The 24,244-nt window shown below is 38.0% G+C and overlaps 1 protein-coding gene across 1 annotated transcript in view; it reads right to left on the bottom strand.

The window, feature by feature from the left end:
* The window catches only part of LOC149848422 (uncharacterized), a 28,477-nt gene extending 19,111 nt beyond the window's left edge, over positions 1-9,366 (bottom strand). The window contains exons 1-3 of the mRNA XM_089995314.1: positions 9,130-9,366; positions 7,089-7,199; positions 6,826-6,900 (exon numbers count right to left, since the gene is read on the bottom strand). Coding sequence (XP_089851440.1) covers positions 6,826-6,900; positions 7,089-7,199; positions 9,130-9,276 — 333 coding nt within the window. The 5' untranslated portion in view covers positions 9,277-9,366. The remainder of the gene's footprint in view (positions 1-6,825; positions 6,901-7,088; positions 7,200-9,129) is intronic.
* Between the last annotated feature and the right edge of the window lie 14,878 nt (positions 9,367-24,244).

Here is a 24,244-nt window from a genome sequence, read left to right as displayed (position 1 = left end):
GAAAAGAGAGAGGAGCTCACCAAGATGAGAATACACAAGGGGATCACCCCTATTTATACAAGAGAAGGAGGAGGAAAAAGGAGGGCCAAAGGGCCTCAAAAGGAGAGCCAAAAGGGGGCTCCCATAGAGTCGTTGGGAGCCCCCAACGGTCACATTTGTGACCGTTGGGGGCTCCAACGACTTCTATGTTGGAGCCCCTTTAGGTCCTCAAAAATAATAAAAAAGAAATGAAAAAAATAAAAAATAAAAATTACATTTGTTCAAAAAAGAAAAAAATAGTTGTTTTCTAAAACAACTGTGAAATTACAAAAATACCCCTATCGGGTATTGATGTAATAAACAGAATATATATATATATATATATATATATATATATATATATATATATATATATATATATATATATATAATAGGTACATTTTAACACCCCCCCTCAAACTTTACGGGGGAAGGACGGAAAGTTTGCCGAGAAGAAACATGAACCGAGGAGCCGGAAGAGCTTTAGTGAAAAAGTCTGCCAACTGATATTCTGAAGTGACATATGGCAGAGCAATAGTTCCTCGTAAAAATTCGTCACGAACATAGTGGCAATCCATTTCGATATGTTTCGTACGTTCATGAAAGGTATGATTGCTGGCAATATAGATAGCACTCTTATTGTCACAGCACAGCTTTGAGGCTTCAGTAATATCAACTCCCATATCTTTAAGCAAACTGCGAAGCCATACAAGTTCCATTGTTGTGGTTGCCATTGCCCGGTACTCAGCTTCAGTGGATGATAGTGAAACTTTCTGCTGCTTCTTGCATCGCCAGGCAATCAATGAGTCCCCTAAAAAGACACAAAAACCAGTAGTTGAGACTCGATCATTGGGATTACCTCCCCAATCTGCATCAGTATAAGCAAGAAGATTCAAAGGGGAATAGGAGGATAGAAATAGCCCTTTATTGATGGTATTCCGAATGTAGCAAATGATTCGGAGAACCGCACTCATATGCACGGTTGTAAGAGCATGCTGAAATTGACTGACTGAGTGAACCGCATGAGTGATATCTGGTCTGGTGATGGTTAAATATGTAAGAGACCCAATGAGTTGTCTGTACGGTGTAGGATCTTCCAGAAGAACCCCATCCTCTAACCGCAACTTGGCATTAATAACCTCGGGAGTCTCTACCTTCTTATCATCAGAAATCCCAGACTTAGAACATATATCTGTAGCAAGCTTCATCTGTGACAAAATATATCCTCTAGGAGAATATGCAACCTCAATTCCAAGAAAATATCTGAGAAAACCTAAATCAGACATATCAAAATTATCTTTTAACATATTTTTAACATTAATAATACTACTTTGATCATTTCCAGTGATAATCATATCATCAACATAAAGCAACAAAATTACGATACTAGAACCTGCATTTTTAACAAAAAGAGCAGTGTCAGTATAACAAGAATGAAATCCTAATTTTATCATGATATCACTAAAACGATCATACCAAGCCTTAGGAGCTTGTTTAAGACCATATAATGCCTTTAAAAGCCGAAGTGTTTGACCTTGCTTAATATTTATTCCGGGTGGTGGATCCATATAAACTTCTTCACTTAAACTTCCATTTAAAAAAGCATTTTTTACGTCAAGTTGATAAATAGGCCATTTTTTGGTTGATGCGACAGCTATTAAGGTTCTGACACTTGTCATACGAGCTACGGGGGCGAATGTTTCTTCGTAATCAATACCATATTCTTGGGAGTATCCCTTAGCAACCAATCTTGCTTTATATCGTTCCAAAGAGCCATCGCTTTTAGTTTTAACCTTGAAGACCCAACGACAACCAATAGGTTTTTTGTGTGAGGGTAGATCAACTACTTCCCAAGTATTGGCCTTTTTTAAAGCATTTAGTTCAACTTGCATTGCTTCAACCCAATGAGGTATAGATTTAGCTTGATTATAGTGAGTTGGTTCAAAATAAGAGTGTAGAGTTATCAAACATGCCCGATAGTTGGGAGTTAAAGAGTCATAGGAGACAAACCTATTTGGGGGTATTGATATTCTAGAAGAATGCCTAACTTGTGGTTCCTCAATGGATTCGGAAATTTGAGAGTATTTTTCGAGGGCACTAATAGGTTTTTCTTGATTTCTTCTTGAGTAAACATTTATATTGGCATTGCTATCATGAACATTTGTATTTGAATTACTATCATTTGAGAGTGTTATGTCAAGAGAGGATACCTCGTGAGTGTCATCTATGTTTTCAAGAGAATCTTCTTGTATGTCATCAATAAGATCATATAAGAATACATAATCGATTTCATTTGTCTCTTCTATTTTATCAAAACCGTTTTCTTCTTCGAGAAATGTTACATCTTTTGAAACATATAGTTTATCATTCTTAAAATCATAACATTTATACCCTTTTTGATTTTCACCATATCCAAAAAATACACATTCAATTGCTTTGGGAGATAACTTATCCCTTTTATGTAGTAGGACAAAACATTTGCAACCAAAAATACGAAGTCGATTAAAATCGGGTGAAAACTTAAAGAGTTTCTCATAAGGAGAAGCATTTTTTAACTTAGAAGAGGGCATTCTATTGATTAGATAGGTTGAGGTAAGAACGGCTTCCGCCCAAAATTTTTTTGGAATATTTCTAGACACAAGCAATGTTCTAGCGGTTTCTATAACGTGCCTATGTTTCCTTTCCGCTAGGCCATTTTGTTGAGGAGTCCTAGGACATGACTTTTGATGACAAATGCCATTTTGGTTTAAATAGTTTTGGAATTCGTGAGATAAGTATTCACCACCGGAATCGGATCTTAAAATAGATATGTTACTTTGAAATTGATTTTGAACCTTTTTATGAAAATCTTTAAAGAAAGTAAATACTTCCGACTTATGACTAAGGAAATAAATCCAAACATACCGAGTAAAGTCATCAATAAACGTAACATAATATGAATAACCCCCTTTAGACATAACCGGAGAAGGACCCCAAACATCCGAATGCACCAATTCAAAAGGCCTTGATGAGAAAAAAGATCTAGTTGGAAAAGGAATAGACTTCATTTTTCCAAAAATGCAATCTTTGCAATTAATTTCTTTTTCCTTACAAAATTTGTTTCCAAAAGGAAAGAGATACATTTTGGAATAACTTGGATGACCAAGTCTTTTATGCCAAGTTTCCACATTTTTTTCTTGGACATAAGAACAAAAAAAGTTTGTAGGGAGATCAAGATGGTCCATATAATAGAGGTCTCCCTTTCTATGGCCTTGCCCAATCCGCTTCCCGGACCGGAGATCCTGCACAAAGCAACCATTAGATGAGAAAGATATTTCACATCCATGGTCGGCAATTTGAGAAACCGAAAAAAGGTTTAAATTTAATTTGGGAACAACTCTTACTTTTGGAACACAAAAATTTTGAGAATCTTTAAAAGAGCCAATACTTAAAATTTTCAAAAAGGTTCCATCGGCCGTTGAGACACAAGAGTCCTTTGAATTGATGCAAACATCACTAAGTGCATTCTCATGAGGGGTCATATGAAAAGAAGCTCCGGAATCAAGGATCCAAGAATACGTACCGGGTGATGATGTTGAAGCAATGGCCGCACCCGATGTGGAGGAAGAAACTTTAAGCATTTGTTGGAGAGCCATAGATATTTGTCCAAGAGTTTCTTTAATGTCATTGTTTTTGCCTTCATCTTCTTTGGAGGTGGTTTCTTCAAGAGAGGCTACTTTAGGCTTGAAGGCTCCCATAAGCTTTGGACAAACGGGTCTAATGTGACCCGGCTCATTGCAATAATGACAAACAATCATTTTTCTTCCTCCATTGAAGTTCCCTTGTTTCCCAAAATGAGGAGGCTTATAGGTTCTAACATTGTTACCCGGTTTGGATACGGCAAGGACTTCATCAACATGCTTACTCATGCCAAGCCTTGTCTCCTCTTGAGTGATTTCGGCAATAGCATCCTCAATAGGAGGAAAAATAGATCTATGGAGAAGTGAGGATCTCACTTGCTCAAATTCGGGGCGTAGCCCAAAAAGAAATTAAAACAATCGCTCTTGTTCCATTTGTTTTTGTCTTAAATCAACATCTTCCATAGAAACCCACTTTGGCTCTAAAAGAGCCAATTCATCCCATAGTGGGTTAAGGGCACTATAGTAGTCTTGAATGCTAGAATCACCTTGCTTGGTGGTTCTAACTTTTTCTTGCAAGAAGTATGCTCTTGCAAGATCCTTTTGGGTATACATACCCCTCATAAAGGACCAAGCCTCATTGGCTCTACGAAATTTAGCTATATTAGCACATACCTTAAGCTCCACATTGTTCATAAACCATGCAAGGATTTTTGCGTGATTGCTTTCCCAATTTTCTACTTCCTTTTGATGATTTTCAATGGCCTTGAGATGAGCATCTCCCTCAAGAGCTTTTTCTTGATCTTCTTCCATTTTTGTGAGCATAAGCTTAGGTTCCGGAACGGTCCCCATGACATAACCCCAAAGCTTCTTCCCTTTGAGATTATTCTCCATTGCCGATGCCCACATCATATAGTTCTTTCCATTGAGTTTGAAAGAAAGATCAATCTTTGTCTCCATGATGTTGCCAAGAAGTGAGAAGATGTCCACCAAAATAAGAGATACACGAACCACACCTTTCCTTCAAGAATCGAGTGGCTCTGATACCATGTAATGAGATATTGCGGAAATATAAAGAGTGCATGCAAGCACATACAACAATGAATAAAAGAGAAAATATCACAAGTCCACGAAGGGACAACACAAGCACAAGCCTTTAAGAAGGCAACAATATACAAAGCCTCTTATTGAAAAGAGAGAGGAGCTCACCAAGATGAGAATACACAAGGGGATCACCCCTATTTATACAAGAGAAGGAGGAGGAAAAAGGAGGGCCAAAGGGCCTCAAAAGGAGAGCCAAAAGGGGGCTCTCATAGAGTCGTTGGGAGCCCCCAACGGTCACATTTGTGACCGTTGGGGGCTCCAACGACTTCTATGTTGGAGCCCCTTTAGGTCCTCAAAAATAATAAAAAAGAAATGAAAAAAATAAAAAATAAAAATTACATTTGTTCAAAAAAGAAAAAAATAGTTGTTTTCTAAAACAACTGTGAAATTACAAAAATACCCCTATCGGGTATTGATGTAATAAACAGAATTTATATATATATGTATATATATATATATAATAGGTACATTTTAACAATGTGCTGGTCAAGGGCTAAAAAGAGAAGGCCCCATCCGTGGATGAACTCTTCCCACAGTGGAACTCATGTTGCAGCAATTCAAAGCCTATGTGTATACAATGGCCTGCCCATTCATTTCAAACAGTCATGAAGGCTAAGATGCTCCTGCGGACATAAGGTTGTTACATTAACTAAGAGCATTCTGGTCATTGTAGAAGTGCCTTGGAAAGTGCTACACTCAAGGGAACATGGCTAAACTTGGTCTTTTTTTAGCCTACCTATGATGCAACCGTGCTGCCTGTCCGCTGAACTTTTAGCCTTTGCACCTCTCTACTCTTCTGGTTTCTCTGTAACAGTCTTTATCATTCTTGAGGAACACCAGATTTTTACACGCACGCACACACACCCACACACACCACACTTGCGGACTTGCCATCTTATAGAGGAAATCATTGATCTGTATTTCAGTAGGTATGATTTTTGAGATTATCATTTGAAAGCTCACATTGAGATATTCCTTAGAAAATGTGATGTGGCTAGCAATAAGGGGTTGCTACCAATGGTGGGTATGCATTTGCATAAGTGCAAGTGATTTCGGACAAGCAAGTGGAGGTTAAAATTTTCCTTGAGTGCATAGATAATGTTAAATTTTGCTATATTGGATTTGCACATGTATAAATGCTCTGAGATTTGCACGAGCAAGCGATTTTCGACTTTCATGTCATAAGTGCTAGTGATCATCAGCAAGCACTTGCAAGTGATCCAGACTTGTAAATATGGTTGTACAAGTCCATGCAAGTGACTTGCATATGTGCAAGTGATTTGGACCAGGGTTACTGGAAGTGCCCATAGGCATACGGAAGCGCGCTTCCCCGAAACACGTTTTGGAAGCACGAAATGCGGCGCTTCCAAAAACATATGGGGAAGCACCAATTTTAATTAGGAAGCACGCTTCCCATTTCGCTTTCCACATGCTTCCCATTCGCTTACCGCTCGCCTCTCACTCACTTCCCAATATCAGGAAATAAGTTTTCTTTTTTAGGGGGGCTTAGAGCCTTTAACAAATTTTTTTTTTGCCAAATATCGAGAAAACTCAATTCCTATTCACTTCCCACTCAAATCATCGGTCGCTTCCCTCTTCGTTTACTCTTTGTTTCCTTGATCGCTTCCGGTTCGCTTCCCTTCTCACTTCCAAGATGATTCCCGGTTCGCTTTTAACTCGTCCCACGCTTCCCGCTTCTTAAAATTTTAGAAGTGCCATGCTTCCTGCTTCCCGAATCACTTCCCGCTCCTGCTTCCTCAACCCGCAACTCTGATTTGGACTTGAACATATGGTTGTGCACGTGATTTTACTTGTGATATTTTGTTTTCATACACTGTATGAGACCTTTTTTTAGTGCTACATATTTCACAAAATTAATGAAAGCAACATCTTCACAAGAAGTTGTGCTTCTTGGACAATACCCCTTCAAAGTGATGCCTGTGAGAGCCACCTTGGGGCTTAAATAAAACCAACATTTCAAATAGCTAAAACACTGTAGCTATTTGTCTCAAGTTTCAAATAAAATAAGCATATTAAAGAAAATTAAGTGCACTAACACCACAAAACCTTTGGGCTGAGCATATACCTGAACAAAGTCAGGCCCCAACAACTTCAATATGAATGCCCTTTCAACTTTTTCAGCAGTATCATCACCTGCTACCTGTGAAACATAAAGTCTTAAAAGCATTTAGGATATTAATAAACAACAAAAAGCATAAGAGGACATGCAGCTGATAACTCAATGCCACCGATATGGCTGCTATCAAAGACTTCAAAGTCAAGTAATTAAATGCACATAGGTTTGTTCTCATAATTTTAGAAGCCACAAAGCAAAACATGTCTACTTACACTGATGAGAATAGAAATGAAGGGATTTGAAGACGGTTGTTGTGCAGCATAAGCTTGATGGAGAATTGTGAATGCAATTAAACGCCTGGCAGTTTTAAGCATCTTTTTGTCCTGTGTTGGACAAAGATTTAGTGGTAGCAGTCAACACTTTTGTATTTTGATTGGCTACTTCCAACATATAACATTGATAAATTGATCAGATATTTGCCAACAATAACTAGTTCTACAGAAACATGATAAACGAATCATATTGCTCTACCACCATGAACAAACTGCAGCTTATTTTGAGATTCCACAAGAAGATCACAAAAAGCAATTTAACCCATAGTTTTAAAATGGCAATTTAATGGCTAACAATTTCTCATAAGAAATTCAGATCTTTTGTATTTATCGTGTTTTTTCACCAAAAAGAATAGAAAAATAAATAAAGCTCAATATTTAGGAAAGACTGAGTAAAATAATAAATTTAATATATATAGCAAACTTTTTCCTTGACGTTTTACTGATAAAAACATAAATATCACAATAACATGATTTTACCTGCCAAAACAACTCATGTAATATCACAAGATTTTCAAAAAATAAATTGTTTGTTCTTGAGCTTTTACTAATAAAAATGCAATATCACAATAAGAATAAGAACTTTGGCCTTTTAAAAATGGCTAAAAAATATGACGACATTTTCAATGTTATCGCAATATTTATCACTACAGTTTAACCTATTACTTTTACCTATATGGAAGATATGTAATCTTTAGCAGCTTTAGGTCCAAACTTAAGGCCATGCAGTAAGACGATATTTCATTAAGCTCCCCATGCATTGGTCACGAAAGGACCTCTCTTTTGTTGTTACTAAATGGTTGGGTCTAGAAAGAAACAGTCCAAAATCAGTAATTGACACGAAACAGACAAACTCCTCCATGTGCCTCTTTTACAGTAACTTACTCAATGCACCACGGACCCAGTGGATTGCTTAATGCGGCCACCAATTATCAATAAAGGAATAACATTGGTAATGCAGTGTTTTTAAAGGATTATGCAAGTAATGCTTTTCTAACAATTTAGTGAATGTGTGAATTAAGGTTCTAGGTATAACTAACTTGGGCAGCAAGTGTTGGCGGATTACATAAAGAAGTGGGCTGCACACTTTTCTCTTTTGAAATTCATAGTGATGTTTTTCTAGTTTTCTTCATGATGCAGTGATCTTCAATAACAAAAACGCACCATTTTTTTTCTCTCCTATTACTTCGCGTCAAGTTCACTTTCAGATTCATTGCCTTTATGAATTCCCTCTATCTCCACACATTTTATACTTTTTTCAAGGATACACCCAGTTTTTTTGCAGACAAATGCACGGTAAACTTTATCAAGACCACTGGCGATGCAAATAAAATTAAAAAAAAAAAAAAACATCTTTTGATAACTAAACAATCACGGGAAAAAAGGTCAGGGAGAGCAACAAATGCCTAACATGGAGTAGAAGAACCGGTGATTATTGAACACCAACTCCAAGACAAAAAGCCAAGTTTACAGCTCAGACTCTTACAGAAAAACGGTGCGTAAAATAGCAAGACATTATACGCGTTCCGGACAGCCATGTTTTCACCTTTCTGTTCGCGGGGGCCTTCGATTCTAAGCCCGTGACAATACCATTGAAGTGATTTTTTTCACAGACATCTTGAAAATTGACCCCATTAGTTCCCAAAGTTTCTTACTTTTCGGGATTTCAGAAAATCTCAAGGGGAGGAAAACCCCAACCGGATGTTCGAATGAACCCCCACCCACTTATCCAGACAAACGGGATAAGTTGGCACGTAGAATTCTCCCATTCTGAGGATAATCGGGTGCGTCCAGAACACCAACGTCGGATTCAAAATCGATAAACAACCACGGGATCTCACGGAGCTAGGGAATTCAAAATCGTAGAAAAGGAGAAGGTCCCAAACCCTAATAACACCCAACTGAGAAACAGAGGTGGATAGAAATCGAAATCAAAATCAAAATAGAGGGAGTGAAAGAGAGAGAGAGAGATGGGTATTGCCTCCAGGAGCATGGCGAGGCTGCATCGGACGAGGAAATGGTGGTCTCGTGGGAATCTGGAGTCGAAGTCGGCGGCGATGTCGGCGACTGGCCGCTCCTCACCGGCCAGCAGGGAGAGCAGCGCCTTCGAGTCCTGAGCTCCTATCATCGATCGCCTGCCTTTCCAAATCGAGACTCTTCCAGGGAATGGGAAATTGGAATCCTCCTTCCTGTCCTCGCTTCTGTTTCGATCAGTGAGGCAGACGACGACGGCGGCGGCCATCTCCCCTTTAATGAGACGCAACTTTGGCTCCCCTTGACTAGACTAGGCTCGAGTCCGGCATGCCGCAGGAAGCCTCTTTTTTTTCTTTAACTCGAAGAAACCGCACCCGGTTCGAAACCCTGACCAAAGGTCAATTCTTACTATTTTGGTCATGATGTATTCACACATCCATAGGTCAGATTTGGTTAAAACAATCTCTCCCTACGAGTTTCAACTACAATATTTTTTATACACATGACCTTCTAGATGTGACTTACATGTTCGGGTTAGTACAGTCTAGTACCTAGATCGTGTTATTCCAACATGTACATAAGATTTTGCAAGGATTGAAATATATATACAAAATTTTCAACCCTCATAAAATTGTAATTTCACATCAAAAAATGCAATTCAAAGAGTTGATTCCCACTATTTTGATTACACTGAACACATACATGGGGTTTAGATTTGGTCAAAATAACCTCTCGCTATGAGTTCCAACCAGGGGATTCCTTATCCACGAGGGTACCAATATATATAGAGGTAAAAAATGTATCCACACAAACAACTGTATGAACCAATATTTTTGGCACTTTTTTGGATTTGTTTTAGCGGTCTGTATAGTTGTGTCTATATGATTGATTTTTTATCAATCAACTCTTTGATCAACCAATTGCGATAAATGAGCAGATTTTTTCAGGCTTGAAAATCAATGATTCAAAATGTTCGTAAAGGTCCAAGCCTCATTATTTATTTTAAAAACACAATCCAAATATCAATTTGTAGCAAAAGGGCCATGCCAAACACATCTGGGGAATTAGGTTTGCAAAAAAAGTGCTAAAAATGCCAATTCATAGAGTTGTAGTTATTGTGAGGTCTTTTTTGTCTTAAATTTGATGGTATGTATGTGATCTGCATGTTTGACTGAATGCATAAGCATGACCTTTTAAGGGTTAAAAATCGACACAACATTGAATTTTCATAAATATTCATGCATCCAAAATTCATGTTTTTTTGTAGAAAAAATATGATCAGAACGTTGGTTCATAACAAATGGACCATGTTGAACATACCTCCATAGTCGGATTTGCAAAAAAGTATAAAAAATGCCTAGTTCATACTTTCTCTCTCTCTATATATATATATAAAGAAAATTGGTTCCTCCTATAGTTCATACAGTGTGACAATCATGATTTTCAAATGTTCAAGTCTTTTCTTGAAAATTTAACCCCACATATGTGTTTCTGACGAAAATTTATGATTTTATGAGCCTTGAAATTTATGACAAATTTAAGCTATTGATTTTTTTATATAAGCAAGCTGGGGTTAGACATACCCCTACAAGTAGGGATGGCAGTGGACCGGGGGAAAGCGGGGCCCCGCCCCGCCTCGCCCCGTTTGGACCGGGGATGAAGGGTATGAAACGGGGATGGAGGCGGGGACGAAGGTTAAAATCCATCCCCGTCCGGAGGTGGAGGCGGGGATGGACTAGCACGTTCCCCCGCCCCGCCCCATCCCTGCCCCGGCCCCGCTCCGGTCCATCCCCGCCCCGCCCCCGGCCCATCCCTGTCCCGGCCCCGCCCCGCCCCATCCCCGCCCCCAACCCTTTATATTTTTCTACATGTTTATTAACCCTAACTCCCTTCCCTAATTTCCTAACCCTGGAGCCGCCGAGCCGGGCCGTCGCCTCTTCCCCTTCCTTCCCCATCCGCATTATCATTGGAGCTGTGCCGTCGCCGACCACCGTTGGCCGTCGCCGACCACCGTTGGCCGTCGTCGACCACCGTTTGCCGACACCGACCACCGTTGGCCGACACGATCTCTCCCTCCTTCCATGGCTGATGCATTGTTTGACATCTTCTGAGATCTTAAAAACAACTTTTGACATGGCTGATGCATTGTTTGTTTGTCAGCGTATGAACTATCAAAAAAAGAAGGTAAGGTTGGGACACCTGAGAGACCACTCTCCGATCTTGGTAATCTAAGTTATCGTGGCTACTGGACTAGGGTTTTGCTTGACATTCTGAAGAAGCATAAGGGCAATATTTCCATCCTGCTTTCTTTCTGGACCTTCATGTTTTAAATTTGTGTTGCACTCTGTGGTTTTGCTTGTGCTGTCAAATCTTCTCATATAGTGGACACATTTTTCTGTGATTATAAAGCAGGTTTCAATAGGTTAATTTTTTCATTTATAGTGGTTGTTTGATTTGGCTTAATTTTTTTTAACATTTCAGATCAACTTATTTGCATATTCATTTTTCTAATTATTAAATAATATTCTCCAGTTCAGAAAAAATTGGAGGATGAGGAACTGAGTCCATTCAATATCTTCTAGAGCATGATCCATGGATGTTATGTATTAGTTTACTAGGCACAAGTAAAATCTAATTTTTGTCTGGGCTATGAAGGCGGGGAGATCCTGTTTTCCATGTGGATGAATTCATTTATCATTAACTGAAATATTAACGTGAATGATTTCTAAGTAGGGATGCAATTTGACAAACGGGGACGGGGACGGGCCGGGGCCGGGGCCGAGGCGGGGACGGGGCGGGGACGGGGCGGGGGTGGAGGACATGAAACGGGGATGAAGGCGGGGGTGGAGGATAAAATCCATCCCCGCCGCGGAGGCGGGGCGGGGGTGGAGGATAAAATTTTGAGGCGGGGCGGGGGTGGAAACCTTGTCCCCCGCCCGGCCCCGCCCCGCCCCACTGCCATCCCTACCTACAAGTTATACAACGATACCATTGGGATTCAACCTTGCAACGTCTCAACACAAGGTGACGTGCACTAGTTGCTCCTACCAGACAAGCTGAACCCCATTGGTTAGGCTAATCTTGATGCCTTATAAAAAACTGCTGAAATGGCATGCTAGAATGATCTAATAGTTAATTCCTACTAAACAAACCATATAGATCACATCAGTATGGTAAAAATAGCATAAAACATACAAAATCAAAAAATCAAAACTATACACTCCAAGAACCAAGAACCAATCTCTCTCTCTCTCTCTCTCTCTCTCTCTCTATATATATATATATATATATATATATATATATACATATATATATATATATATGAATGAAAGGGTGTAACAATGGATGCCCTTCCATCGAATGAACATTGAACACACCTAGTGCATCCGATTGCATTTTTTAGATTTAAGGGTTTTAGTGTCGGACTTGACTGCCGCTAAAGAGCTGGGCGAAAAACCCCTTCTAGCGGCCATCGAGAAAACCATGACTAAAAGTCTTAAAAAAATCATTGTTATGCCCTACTTTATTTATATATATATATATATATATATATATATATATAGAGAGAGAGAGAGAGATGCGTAGATGCGCAATCACTAGGAGCGTAATGCCATCGAGATGATGTTGATGCATCAATTTCCACACAAATACCTTTACTGATGCACTAAACGTGTAACACTCTAAAAATTGGTCAAATTTTTTTTTCTGAAATATATAGTTCCAATTAATTCAAAACATAGTTGAAGAAAACTTATTTAAAGAGTTTCTTTTAAAACCAACTAGATGAAAAAAAAACTCATTCATAACAAGAAAATTTTCTGTACAACGAAAAATACAAAACAATTTTATTTATTGAATATTCAAAGTTTCGTACAAAAGTTCAATGAAGTATAGGTTGTTTAGAAAATCCACCATTTCTAAATTCAATGTTCACATACACAAAAACTTATTGAACAACCAATATTGTTTGCCAAAAAAATGCACCCAACATGAGTAACGGTACGAAAATGAAACAATGGTCACATCACACAATCGACCTAATATACAAAACAATACAGTATACAACTTTGGTCCCATAAATAGAAGAGTCCAGAATCAGCTTCAGGGGTGTCCGAGTCCTCCGTTATCCTCAACGTGCACATTCTCATGATTGAAAAAGGAAAAAATAAGCACGGGTGAGAAAAAACATATGTCTCAGCAGGAACAAGACCACCCATCTCGTAATAGCGAACATGGATAGGTTACAAGCATATTCAAACTCTAAGTAAGACTGTGGCACAACACAAGTCCAAACTCTCGAATACATGCAACAAAGGCTCGACTCAACCTCTAACTAAGATATTGAAACCACACACATGCATATCCTAGATGCATGCAAGTATTTTATAAATATTTTATTTATCTTATTCTTCTGCTCTCTACATGATGCACTAAATTTATGGTTTTACTTTTGTATCTTCTTCTCCACGGGGACACCACTGTCTGGGCCGCTCTAGGCTCACCGGTCTACTTGGGATCGTGTATTCTCACACACTTGTGGTTTCATCATATTTTATTATTATCTCCTCCAAGAGCATCCGGATTCACCAATACCAAGAGTCCAAAACCTTTCATTAAGGTGTTTCTTTCTTTAAAAATTTATAATAAATTATCACTAACGTACGTAGCCAGGACCTCTAACTAAAAAGAGCCCTTGTCCCCAAGCTACAGTGGTTGGGGACTGGTCCATCCTCACTGACCAGGACAAGGCCTAATAGAAACTGCCACCGTCTCCAACTCATCATCTACGAGGTTGGTGCTAACTCGCTCAATGAGTTAAGTCCATTTATATATCACCCATATTTCAGGGCATGACTTTCAATATCTGTATAACTTGTTTCATATTTACTTATCATGCATTATGAATTTAGTTCTCATAGTACTCCTTGGTTATACAGGGCCTTGCCCAACAAGTTACATTAAGTTTTTTACTTGTGAAATTCTTAAATTCTCATGTTAACACTTAGTTGCACACTTGGGGTCCCCATTGTATATCAATCAACATCATATTCTTTTTAAGCATTACTGTTATCCACAATAAGTTTACACTTTGGCAAATCTCAACTCCCAAGATCCAATCTAATTATAAGAGATAAATTCATAAAACTGACCTTTTTTTCGAACCTCACAACTAATATGTAGTCCCCTTAGACTTACGTATCTCTAATCATTTTAGAAAGTGAATTTAATTGCATGACCTAGTGCTATATTATATTATTCAGCACCAGGTCCTTATACCATACATACTATCATAAATCCTAATAACAACATGTGTGCATAATATCTTAACTCAAACACACACATGTTCATTTATATATGTATGCATTTTTTTCATAGGAGACATGCTCACATTACATCTACATACTATACTCATAGGAAACATACATCATGCTAAACCAAATATAGAGAGCATCTATTTATGAGCAACTCATTTACCATCTCAAAATCATCCAGGTCCCTCCTTGAACTACCAAAACCAAAATTGATGTGTAAAACCCTTAATCACAATTCACACAAGTTTCTTAACATAGTCTAGGGATTGACTCTTCAGAGCAAGGGTTGGCCCTTATTGACTCAGTATTCTTACAAACTCTAAGGGTTGACTCTCCAAAACTAAGGGTCGACCCTCAGGCTGCCTTAAAATCACATGAACAAGCAGGGGTCAACTCTTCAAAGCAAGGGTCGACTCTCGTATTCTCATAACCCTCAATAACATATCAAAAATTTGTTTTTTTGCAAAACACAGTGCCCAAAAATCTCTCATAGCATGCTTTACAAAGTATTCATGCCTTCATCCAACACACGTAGCATACAAAAAGTAACATTTTTAGCATGCATATTCATACAAAATGGATCATTTCAACATGTAAATGAACACATCACAATTCATATTTTTCTAAAACATTTCAACATACGAAATTAAGAAAAACAATAGCTCAAACATGAACTTCCTTACAGATTTCATGCAAGTACACAACAAAAATATAACATGATACATATTTCATGTTTTTACAACAAATCCACACATCAAAAACTTAATTTATGCCTATATATACCACTATCGCGAAAAGAGGGACCAAGCTCATACCTTAAAACTCAATTCGACATGAATAAGGTCACAACGCAATCACAAGAATTACCACTCATCCCCTTTACCGTAACACTTGTGTTGCAACTTGTCCTCCGCCTTAAGGATGCCCAAAATGGAAAAACCAAAGGGAAATAAGGAGGGAAAGGAGGAAGATCTAGGTGAAAATGAAACTGAAGAGAAAGGGGAGGGGTCAGCCTACCTTGGTCGGTCCTTTATCAAAACTTTTCCTCGCTGCACAAACACCTCTAGCAACAACTTCATACAACCACACAACAACAATGGTGGATAGAGAAAAATTGTGCAGCTCACCGGCACCACGAAGAGAAAATTGGTGAAAGGAGGAGTACACACCATGGCTCCAACAATGGAGGAAGAGCGAATAACAATGGAGTGACAAAATGGAGAGAGAGAGAGTTATGCATATTCGTGAAGAGAAAATGGAAACCTTCCCAATGAAAAAGCCTCCTAATGGACGTTTTATTGAAATTTTGGTATTTTTTCAAAATTTTGACCGTATATATGTGATCTATATGTTTTTTTTATAGGAACCATTTCTTGGAGCATTTGATTTCGATGCATGTATAGGTTTTTATACGTTTCAAAATGAACAACGTACGATTTTTGTAAATTTTTGAGGCACCAAATACCATTTTTTCTATCCAAAATTCATGATCCAAGTGTTGATTTATAGTAAATCAATCACGTTGAACACATCTGCATGGTCAAAATTTTGAAAAAAAAACAAAAAAAATTTCATTGGGGAGGTTTTTATTTCTCTCTCTCTCTCTCTCTCTCTCTATATATATATATATATATATATATATATATATATATATATATATATGTGTGTGTGTGTGTGTGTGTGTGCACATATTTTGTTTTACAAGGTAAATACATGAACTATTGAGTCACGAAGTTATAGTATTTTAATTTGTTTTTTTTAGAGAAGAGTAAAATTCATATTAAGATTGAAATAAGGTACATAGGATACGCTCGATGATGAGGCGTCATCTAGTGCATCATATATCCGAATAAATAAAAAAACAGATGATAACAGTTGCTTGTCAAAATAAAGTCAAATATCAACTATATGCAAGTGAGGTCCAATATGCTGCTTGCTCAACCACGAAAGGTCCGGGCTCTGCCAATTCAATTTTGCAGCAAAAAGCAGATCCAGTTGAACCACTGAATGAATAGATTTGCTAGACATTGTTTTACCTCTAAACAGTCTGGTGTTCCTTTCCTCCCAAACTCTCCACCAGGCTGAGATCAACCACCATTTCCACACTTTCTTCCATTTTATCTGAAAACTCTACCTCAATAGTGGCCATTATCAGTTGTCTAAAGAAGGGGCATTGCGCAAGCTTAATTTTTATATCCAGCCATGCAAGTTTCATTAATGCTTGAAAGTATGAGCAGAACCAAAGTAAATGTTTGGCAGTTTCTATTAGCTAGACATATCCCCATGTTCTGTAACTGATCTTGGGTCTTTATTTTGACCTGCAAGTAGCACCCAAGGGAAGAAAGATGCTCTAGGGGAAGGCCCTTTGCACCAAATTGTTCCTCTAGGAAGCCAACTCATACTCTGCTCAGTACACACCAAATAGCAGGATGATACTGAAAATCAACCATCATTGGTTAATGCCTATTTTACTTGGCTAGAAGAATCGTCCATGAGCACACCCTCTGTAAAGATTTCAAAAGCTTTGGTAATTGCCTTCCAAACTTGTGAACCCTTTTTCTAACTGGGATTCAATGACCATTGAGTGGGTGACCCCTGTAATCTATATTTCACCCTAAAAAACTTTTCCCAAGGCAAGTTCTCTGATGCAAGTCTCCACCACCACCGACACAACAGAGCTTTATTTAGTGTGTGAAGCCTTTGAATACCCAGCCAACCCCTATCCAGACTAAAGAGTTTGATGATTACGATCCATTTTATAGGAAGGATCTGAATATTTTATTTATTCTATTTTTCATGTTTTTGGCAGATGAAACAAGGACAGTTGATGTAGAGGCATGCTGTTTAAAATACGCCTTGTAAGAATGACTCTCGCTGGCTTAGATAAGCATGGGCCATCCCAAGAATTGTTTTTTGAACAAACTTTGTCTTCAAGCAGATACCAGATCTGTTGCAATTCACGACCTCGGATGTCAAGCCACCTATCTTCGAACCTAAAGCACTTCTTTGATTTGATGTTTCTCCCGAACTCAAATGATTGCACCATGATCATGATAAGACTCGACAAAGTTCGCCAATATGAGAGAGGTGATCCAACTTTGTAAGACAAGGTGAACAATGATTGTTCGACCATGAGAAGAATTGGCCACCAGCTGGGATATCATATAGCTTACATCGCCTTATGAAGTCGTTGAAGTCCTTTATTGAACATGTAGATTTCACAGGGAGATTACATTCTTCCTGCAATCTAATATAGTTAAAATCACCAATAATTTTCTTCATGAAGACTGATTTCATTTAATTCTTGCCAGAGGCACTTTTTCCTCAAACCCATAGCAGGTCCATAAACAACCATCAACCAAATGAGAGCTGACAAAGAGGGATTTCAGAGAGATATAGATAATGAGAACTCACCCACCTTGACAACAGTGCCAAACCATTCAAGTTTTTTTTTTTTTGACAGTGAAAGCTGGGGTTAGGCAGACCCCTACCAGTTATACAACCATACCATTTGGGGTTCGAACTTGCAATGTCCCAACACAAGGTGACGTGCACTAACTTCTCCTGCCAGACAAGCGGAGCCCCCATTGGTAGACCATTCAAGTTTTTAGCAAACCAAAATTCACCCCGCAGACCCCACTGAGGGTTTGAAAGAAAACTGACATCTTTTCCAAATATCATTCAAAATATTTTGATCAATGGAATCTAGTTTTGACTCCACTACTGAAAGAATATCAAGTTGTAGATCCACCCTCCAGTTTCCAAGGAACAACTGTTTTTCATTGGAATTCAACCCTCTTGCATTCCAAAGAACTATTTTCATTTTGAATCATTTTTGGATCTCCTTATCCTTCTAGTGGAACTTAAGCTATCATAAGCAAATGGTGATTGGATTTTTAAACTTCTGATTTCTTGCTTTAGTTTTGTTAGTCAAGGACTTTTGCTGCTCAACTCCTACGAAGAGGACTTTTCTCATAAAGAAAATTTTGAAGTGAGAGAACTCTGGATTTGAAACGCCTCCCCTTCATGAATTTTGAAACCCAGAGTATCACAAACACCCTTCACAGAGTCTCACAATACTTTTGTGACAATCTACGAAAATGACATGACCATTGCTGTTGGTGAGTCATCCACCGATAGGGAAACAACCGATTCTTCCCCAACTCCATCCACACAAGGTGAACAGGAGTGATGAAGATCATGTGCGTCCAAAACCAAAGCATGGGCTTTTTGAGGGCAAGATGATGGCAAGGCAATCAGGTTTGGAGCTTTGGAACCACAAGGGAATAAGTCAAAAGATGATAAGAAAAACTTACGTAAGGAAAATGGGAATTCAAAGGCTTGGGGTAAGTGGGGACAATTTAAAATGTTTAAGGTACGTTTGACGGCTTCTCCAGGATTTGGCTAAATGATCAAAAAAGACGAAACATAACACAGGTTTTGTTCGATAAGTTACAACTGTATCAAGTTCAACATTTATTTGGATCGTACTCAGATATTGTGTTCCAAATGCCCATTGTTTGATGACGATGTGCAGACAACTTGGACAGTCGTGGATAATAGATTACTTTCATTTGGATCGTATGACCTGATCCACCCAATCATATGAGTGTTCTAACATGTTTATTATTGATTTTAACGTCGGATATAATACATATCAGATTGGATCTAAAAACAAAAAAAATGTTTAAAATTTGGGTATGTTGAAAAAATAAGAATTGATAGTTTTTATATATAAATGCTTTAATCAGTGACTTATTAGATCTAATTGTGAAAGTTTATCAAAAAATTATGAATTTTAAATTTAAATATAGATCTCAAACTGGATCCAAGTACAAAAAAATGTTTAAATTTTAGGTAATTTGAGAAAAAAAATAAGAATTCATATTTTTTTTATATAAAGATCAAAAACCCTAAAATGCATATTCGTATTCATTTTATATACAAACCAAAAACCAAAAATGCAATAAAATAAATCATATTCATATTTTTATACCAAAAACCAAAATGCAAGAATTCATATTCATAAAACCAAAAACCTTAAAATGTAAGAAAATAAATTATAAGTAAACCAAAAACACCCTAAACTACAAAATAAATAAATCATAAATTAAATATTTAAAATCCTACTTAAAGATATTTGATTCAAAGCTCTAATCAAATTAAAGGAAAGCCCTAATAAAATTAAATAACAGAATCCCTATTTAAAGATATTAGATTCAATGCCTTAATAAATGAAAATCAACGAAAAAAACTCTAATCAATAAAAATCAAAGACAAAACCCTTAATCAATGAAAATCAAAGAAAAAAAATCTACTATCCTATGTGTTGTGGTTACTCCTTTGTATGCATCCCAACATCAATGGAAAGATCCCCACTGCAAACGATCCTACATGCATATCCTTTACAATTATCTTTGAACTTGTAACATTCAATAAGCCATATTGGTACATGCTGCTAACTTTGTTAGCTTAATGAAGGTGATGGACCTAATTAAGAAACAATACAATTCAAAGTTTCTCATAGTTTTGCTGCATTTTATGAGTAATACTATTGTTAAAAAAAAAACTGATTAGATCCTACACTATGCCATAACATCTATCAAGCACATACAAATGTAACTGTAAAAAAGAAGATGAGACTAACTTAAGAGTCAGAACGTCCAAAGTGAGTAATCAAAAACTTGAAAATATTGACCCATAACTGTAAAGTCCTTAATTAGATGTTCTACACGGCACTCTGTTACAGTTCACATAGAAAAACAAACCATTATCTGTCATTTATCTCCACTAATTCTGCAAATTCCAATCACTTAAAGAGAAATAAAACTTTAACATAAAAACCGTTCCATTGAGAGATAATTTGGTGTTCCAGATTGCATGGCTATGAAAACAAGGATTGATACATATTGTGATTTTTTACATTGTACAACTTCAAGTTTCATAGCTTTCACATCCTTCTTAGGCATTTTATCAAACACTTATGCACTACCATCAACATCACAATTCACCACATACCCGACGTTTTTAATCGGCATATCTTTCTCAAATACTTGACATAAAGCCCAAACCTAGCTAGCCCCACTTATAGATGATATACATAATCAAATTACAAGGGGCAGCAAAAAAAATCTAGTAGATCAAAGGAAAAAAAAACTAATCAAGAAGAAGAGGAAGGAGAAGGAAGAAGAAGGAGAGAAAGAGAGAGGAATGAAGAAAAAAGGCGGGGGAGAGAGAGAGAGGGTCTAGCACCCCCTATTGATGCATTTTTTTTATTTGTCCCCATAATCCCTATTGTTTTCGTAACAGGGGTGAAAAAAAAATAACAGTCTTTTTTTCATGTGGCGGACGGTGTTTAGCTTATCACACCTAACACGTAAAGAGGCTTTTCATGTGGCAGAACACACTATCAAACATACCCTTAGGGGTAAGTAACAAGTATGTGACTGGTAAAAAGAGGCCTCATCATTGAAACCAATAATGATGAGGGAAGGGGTTTAATCAAAACGTGAGGGGGAAGTAAGAGAGAATCTTTTCTATCATTTTGGGTGTGAAGGGTGATGGGGTTAGTCAGAGTAGCAAGGGAGAATACCTTTAATGGGATGATAATACTATCATGGCTTTGAAGGTAACGATAATGATCTTTTGTAACCACCACCATCTTATCATCCAATAAGTCAGTTGGACTTCCAAATCCAGTTGAACGTTCATTGATAATATCAGCCTCCGGCGAGATTCCGACCAGGAAAGGTCATCTTGCAAACCATCCAAGTCCTTTGTTGCATTACCTTTGGAAGGGAGAGAGACACCCTAGACAAGTTGCTACCAGGATTTGTGTGCTTCATCGAAGAACCAACAGGCCTACAACGGATCTACCCCATGTATGGGAGAATTGAAACACATATGGAGCCGACCTTGATAATATGAGGTCTTGAATTACTGTCACCAGACGTGGAAACTGCTCCTTTTATCAATTTGAATTGTACATGAATCTTGAATCTTAGGACATTCAAGCACAACTTTTTTTCTGCCTCAAGCTGTTGATTTCAAGAGGGAACAACCAAGAAATTTGGGTTGTGATTGCATTTGTAGCACTTCATCCTTCATTTAAAGTTCAGGAACGCACATTTTGTTGGGTGTAAGAAGTGGAGGTGAGAGAGAATTCAGATAAAGAAAAAACGTGGGATGTTTTTCTTTTGAAAAAAGTTTTGAACGTGATGATGCCAAATAGTCTCATATTAAATAAGTTTGAGTTTGTTGTGGGCTTTATAACCTACATGTAAACTCTTACTCTTGTTCCTAAAAACAAGAGAATGAGATGACTACCACACACATTGTCAATCGCCAACAGAGGCAGAGACCGACTTGACTTTCTAAAGGATAGCAACCATGTTCCATTGACCATCTACAGATAGTTGGTCAAGATAGAAGAAGGGGAAGGTAAGAGAGTATTTTATATCACAGGCTAGCGTGGCTCACTTTAGGCAGTTTTCAAGAAAAAACTTAAATAAAGTGAAGCTCAATTTTGAGGGGACAGTAATACTCAATGCTGAAATCAAACCAATATCTCATCAGACCTATTAACTTGCTTTTGGGGCGACCATGGATCCACAATCTTAATGCAGTTCCCTCGACATATCATTAATGTGTCAAGATACTAAGAGAAAGAAGAAAGTTCATCAGCCACCATAGAATCTCCTACAAGTGAGACAACCAAGGTAGCCACTATCGATTGTTCTAAGTGGTTCAAAATCTTCAAATTGTCTGAAAGAAGTAGTGACTTGGATATCAGAAGATGTAAGCAATATTTGGAGTTTCCCAAGTTCATAAAAGGATGGACTGATGCTGCTGCCAATGGGATACCATAAAATTCAGGATCCCATCCAAGTATCCAAGACGAACTCAAGTGAAGGCTTAGGGTATGATAAAAAAAGAAAAGAGAAGGAATAATCCAAAAGCAAACGGATCCTCCTTAGTTTGTCTGAGGAGAAGTTCTAAATCCCAAAGAATCTGAATAGGGTCTAGCATCTCTGTTCCAAGACATCAGTCTTCATAAAGTTTGCTCAGAACAAAATGTTCATTCACAGTATAGTGGGGGGGAAGATAGAACTAGTAAATCGACCATTTATTACTTTGTCGTGAAATGACTAAATTGCCTACAACTGTGAGATTTGGCTATGACCCTGTTTGTCTATTCCCAAATTTAAGCAGCAAGGTTAAATAATACTAATTTGAAGTTGAACCCTGATCAAGCTTTTATATGGCAAAACCGGATCCAGTTAAAAAAGGGTCCCAAGCAAGTCTTTTAGAAGCAAAAGTTCAATCATACAAGTTCGAATAGAACTGACCCGGTTGCATCCCTATCCAAGAATGAGGATTTGGGTTATATGTTTGAATCAAACTGACTCGTTTGCATCCATATCCAAGAATGAGGATTTGGGTTACAAGTTTGAATAGAGCTGACCCGTTTGCATCCCCTAGGTGGGAGATTGGAAAGCTGACATAATGGCAAAAACGATTCAATATGTTTAAAGTATTTTAAATTATTGTATTTCATCACAATATTAATGAGATAAAAGCATATTTTTTAGCGTTTTATATTATTTATATTTTCTTTATTGACATTTATTTTTTTTTAAATGATGAAGTTCTTTTCTTTTAAGATTTCTTAAGAATCGGATTTTGGATATTGGTTGCCTCCTTAACTTAAACAATCTGGGTATGGCCTTTATTCATCCGGACCTACAACTTTGGGCCCAAACAACCTAAAAGCTTTAATAAGAGTTCCTTGAGGTCCAATTCAGGTCCAGACCCAGATTAGTCAAGCGCCTGCTCGATCCGTTGACCCGGCTCCTTGGGTGGTGTGTTGTGGAAACAAAGGAGGGCATTTATGTTAAGTAATAGAATTAAAGGAGCGAAACCATCATTTGACATGAAGAGCAAGTTGCCCGCGCTCTCCTCGTACAACATATGAGGGCTAATGTCACCCCACAACTAGGTGGGTTCGGGTCGGGCACACCTAGGGTCCAGCAGAAGGGGTACACTCGGGCCCACCAAACACGCAGTAGGAGAGACTGCGGGTTAGTTCCAAAGATGTGGATTCAGATTGTAGATCGGAGCTGACCCGGATTCACTAGAGATGCAGTATTGGAGACTGCGTGTCGAATCTAAAGATGTGGACCCATATCGTTGACTGGAGCTAAACCGGATCCACCAAATAGGTAGTATGGGAGACTGCAGGTCAGATCCAAAGATGAGAACCTGGATCATGGATCAGATAAAAACTAGATCCACCAGACACGTAGTAGGAGAGACTGTGGGTAGGATTCAAAGATGTGGACCCAAATTGTGAACCGAAGTTGACCTGGATCATCCAGACAAACAGTAGGGGAGACTGTGGGTCGAATCCAAATATGCGGACTAAGATCATGGTTTGAAGCTGACCTGGATCCACCAGACATGTAGTAGGGTAAACTGCGAGTCGGATCCAAAGGCAAGGACCCAGATCATGGAGCGAAGCTGACCAGGATCCACCAAACACGCAGTAGGGGAGACTATGGGTGGGACCCAAAGATGCATGATGGGATTGCTAATACTAGATCCAACTAATCGATCAGTGATGTAAACTGTTCAGATTCGGATGTGATGTAGCTAATACTAGATCCGACTAATCGGATGTTGGCTAAACAGATTCAAATTGGAAGGATGAAAGCTCTTACCAGATTCACTTTTTGACATGTAAACAGATTCAAATATTCATCAAATTGAATACTTGTCAGACTCGGTAACAAAAAATCAAAACCATATCTG

The sequence above is a fragment of the Nuphar pumila genome, chromosome 1 (genome assembly GCF_984573655.1).
Source record: "Nuphar pumila chromosome 1, dmNupPumi1.hap1.1, whole genome shotgun sequence".
Classification (NCBI taxonomy): Eukaryota; Viridiplantae; Streptophyta; class Magnoliopsida; order Nymphaeales; family Nymphaeaceae; genus Nuphar; species Nuphar pumila.
This window is presented reverse-complemented; position numbering and strand designations above follow the sequence as displayed.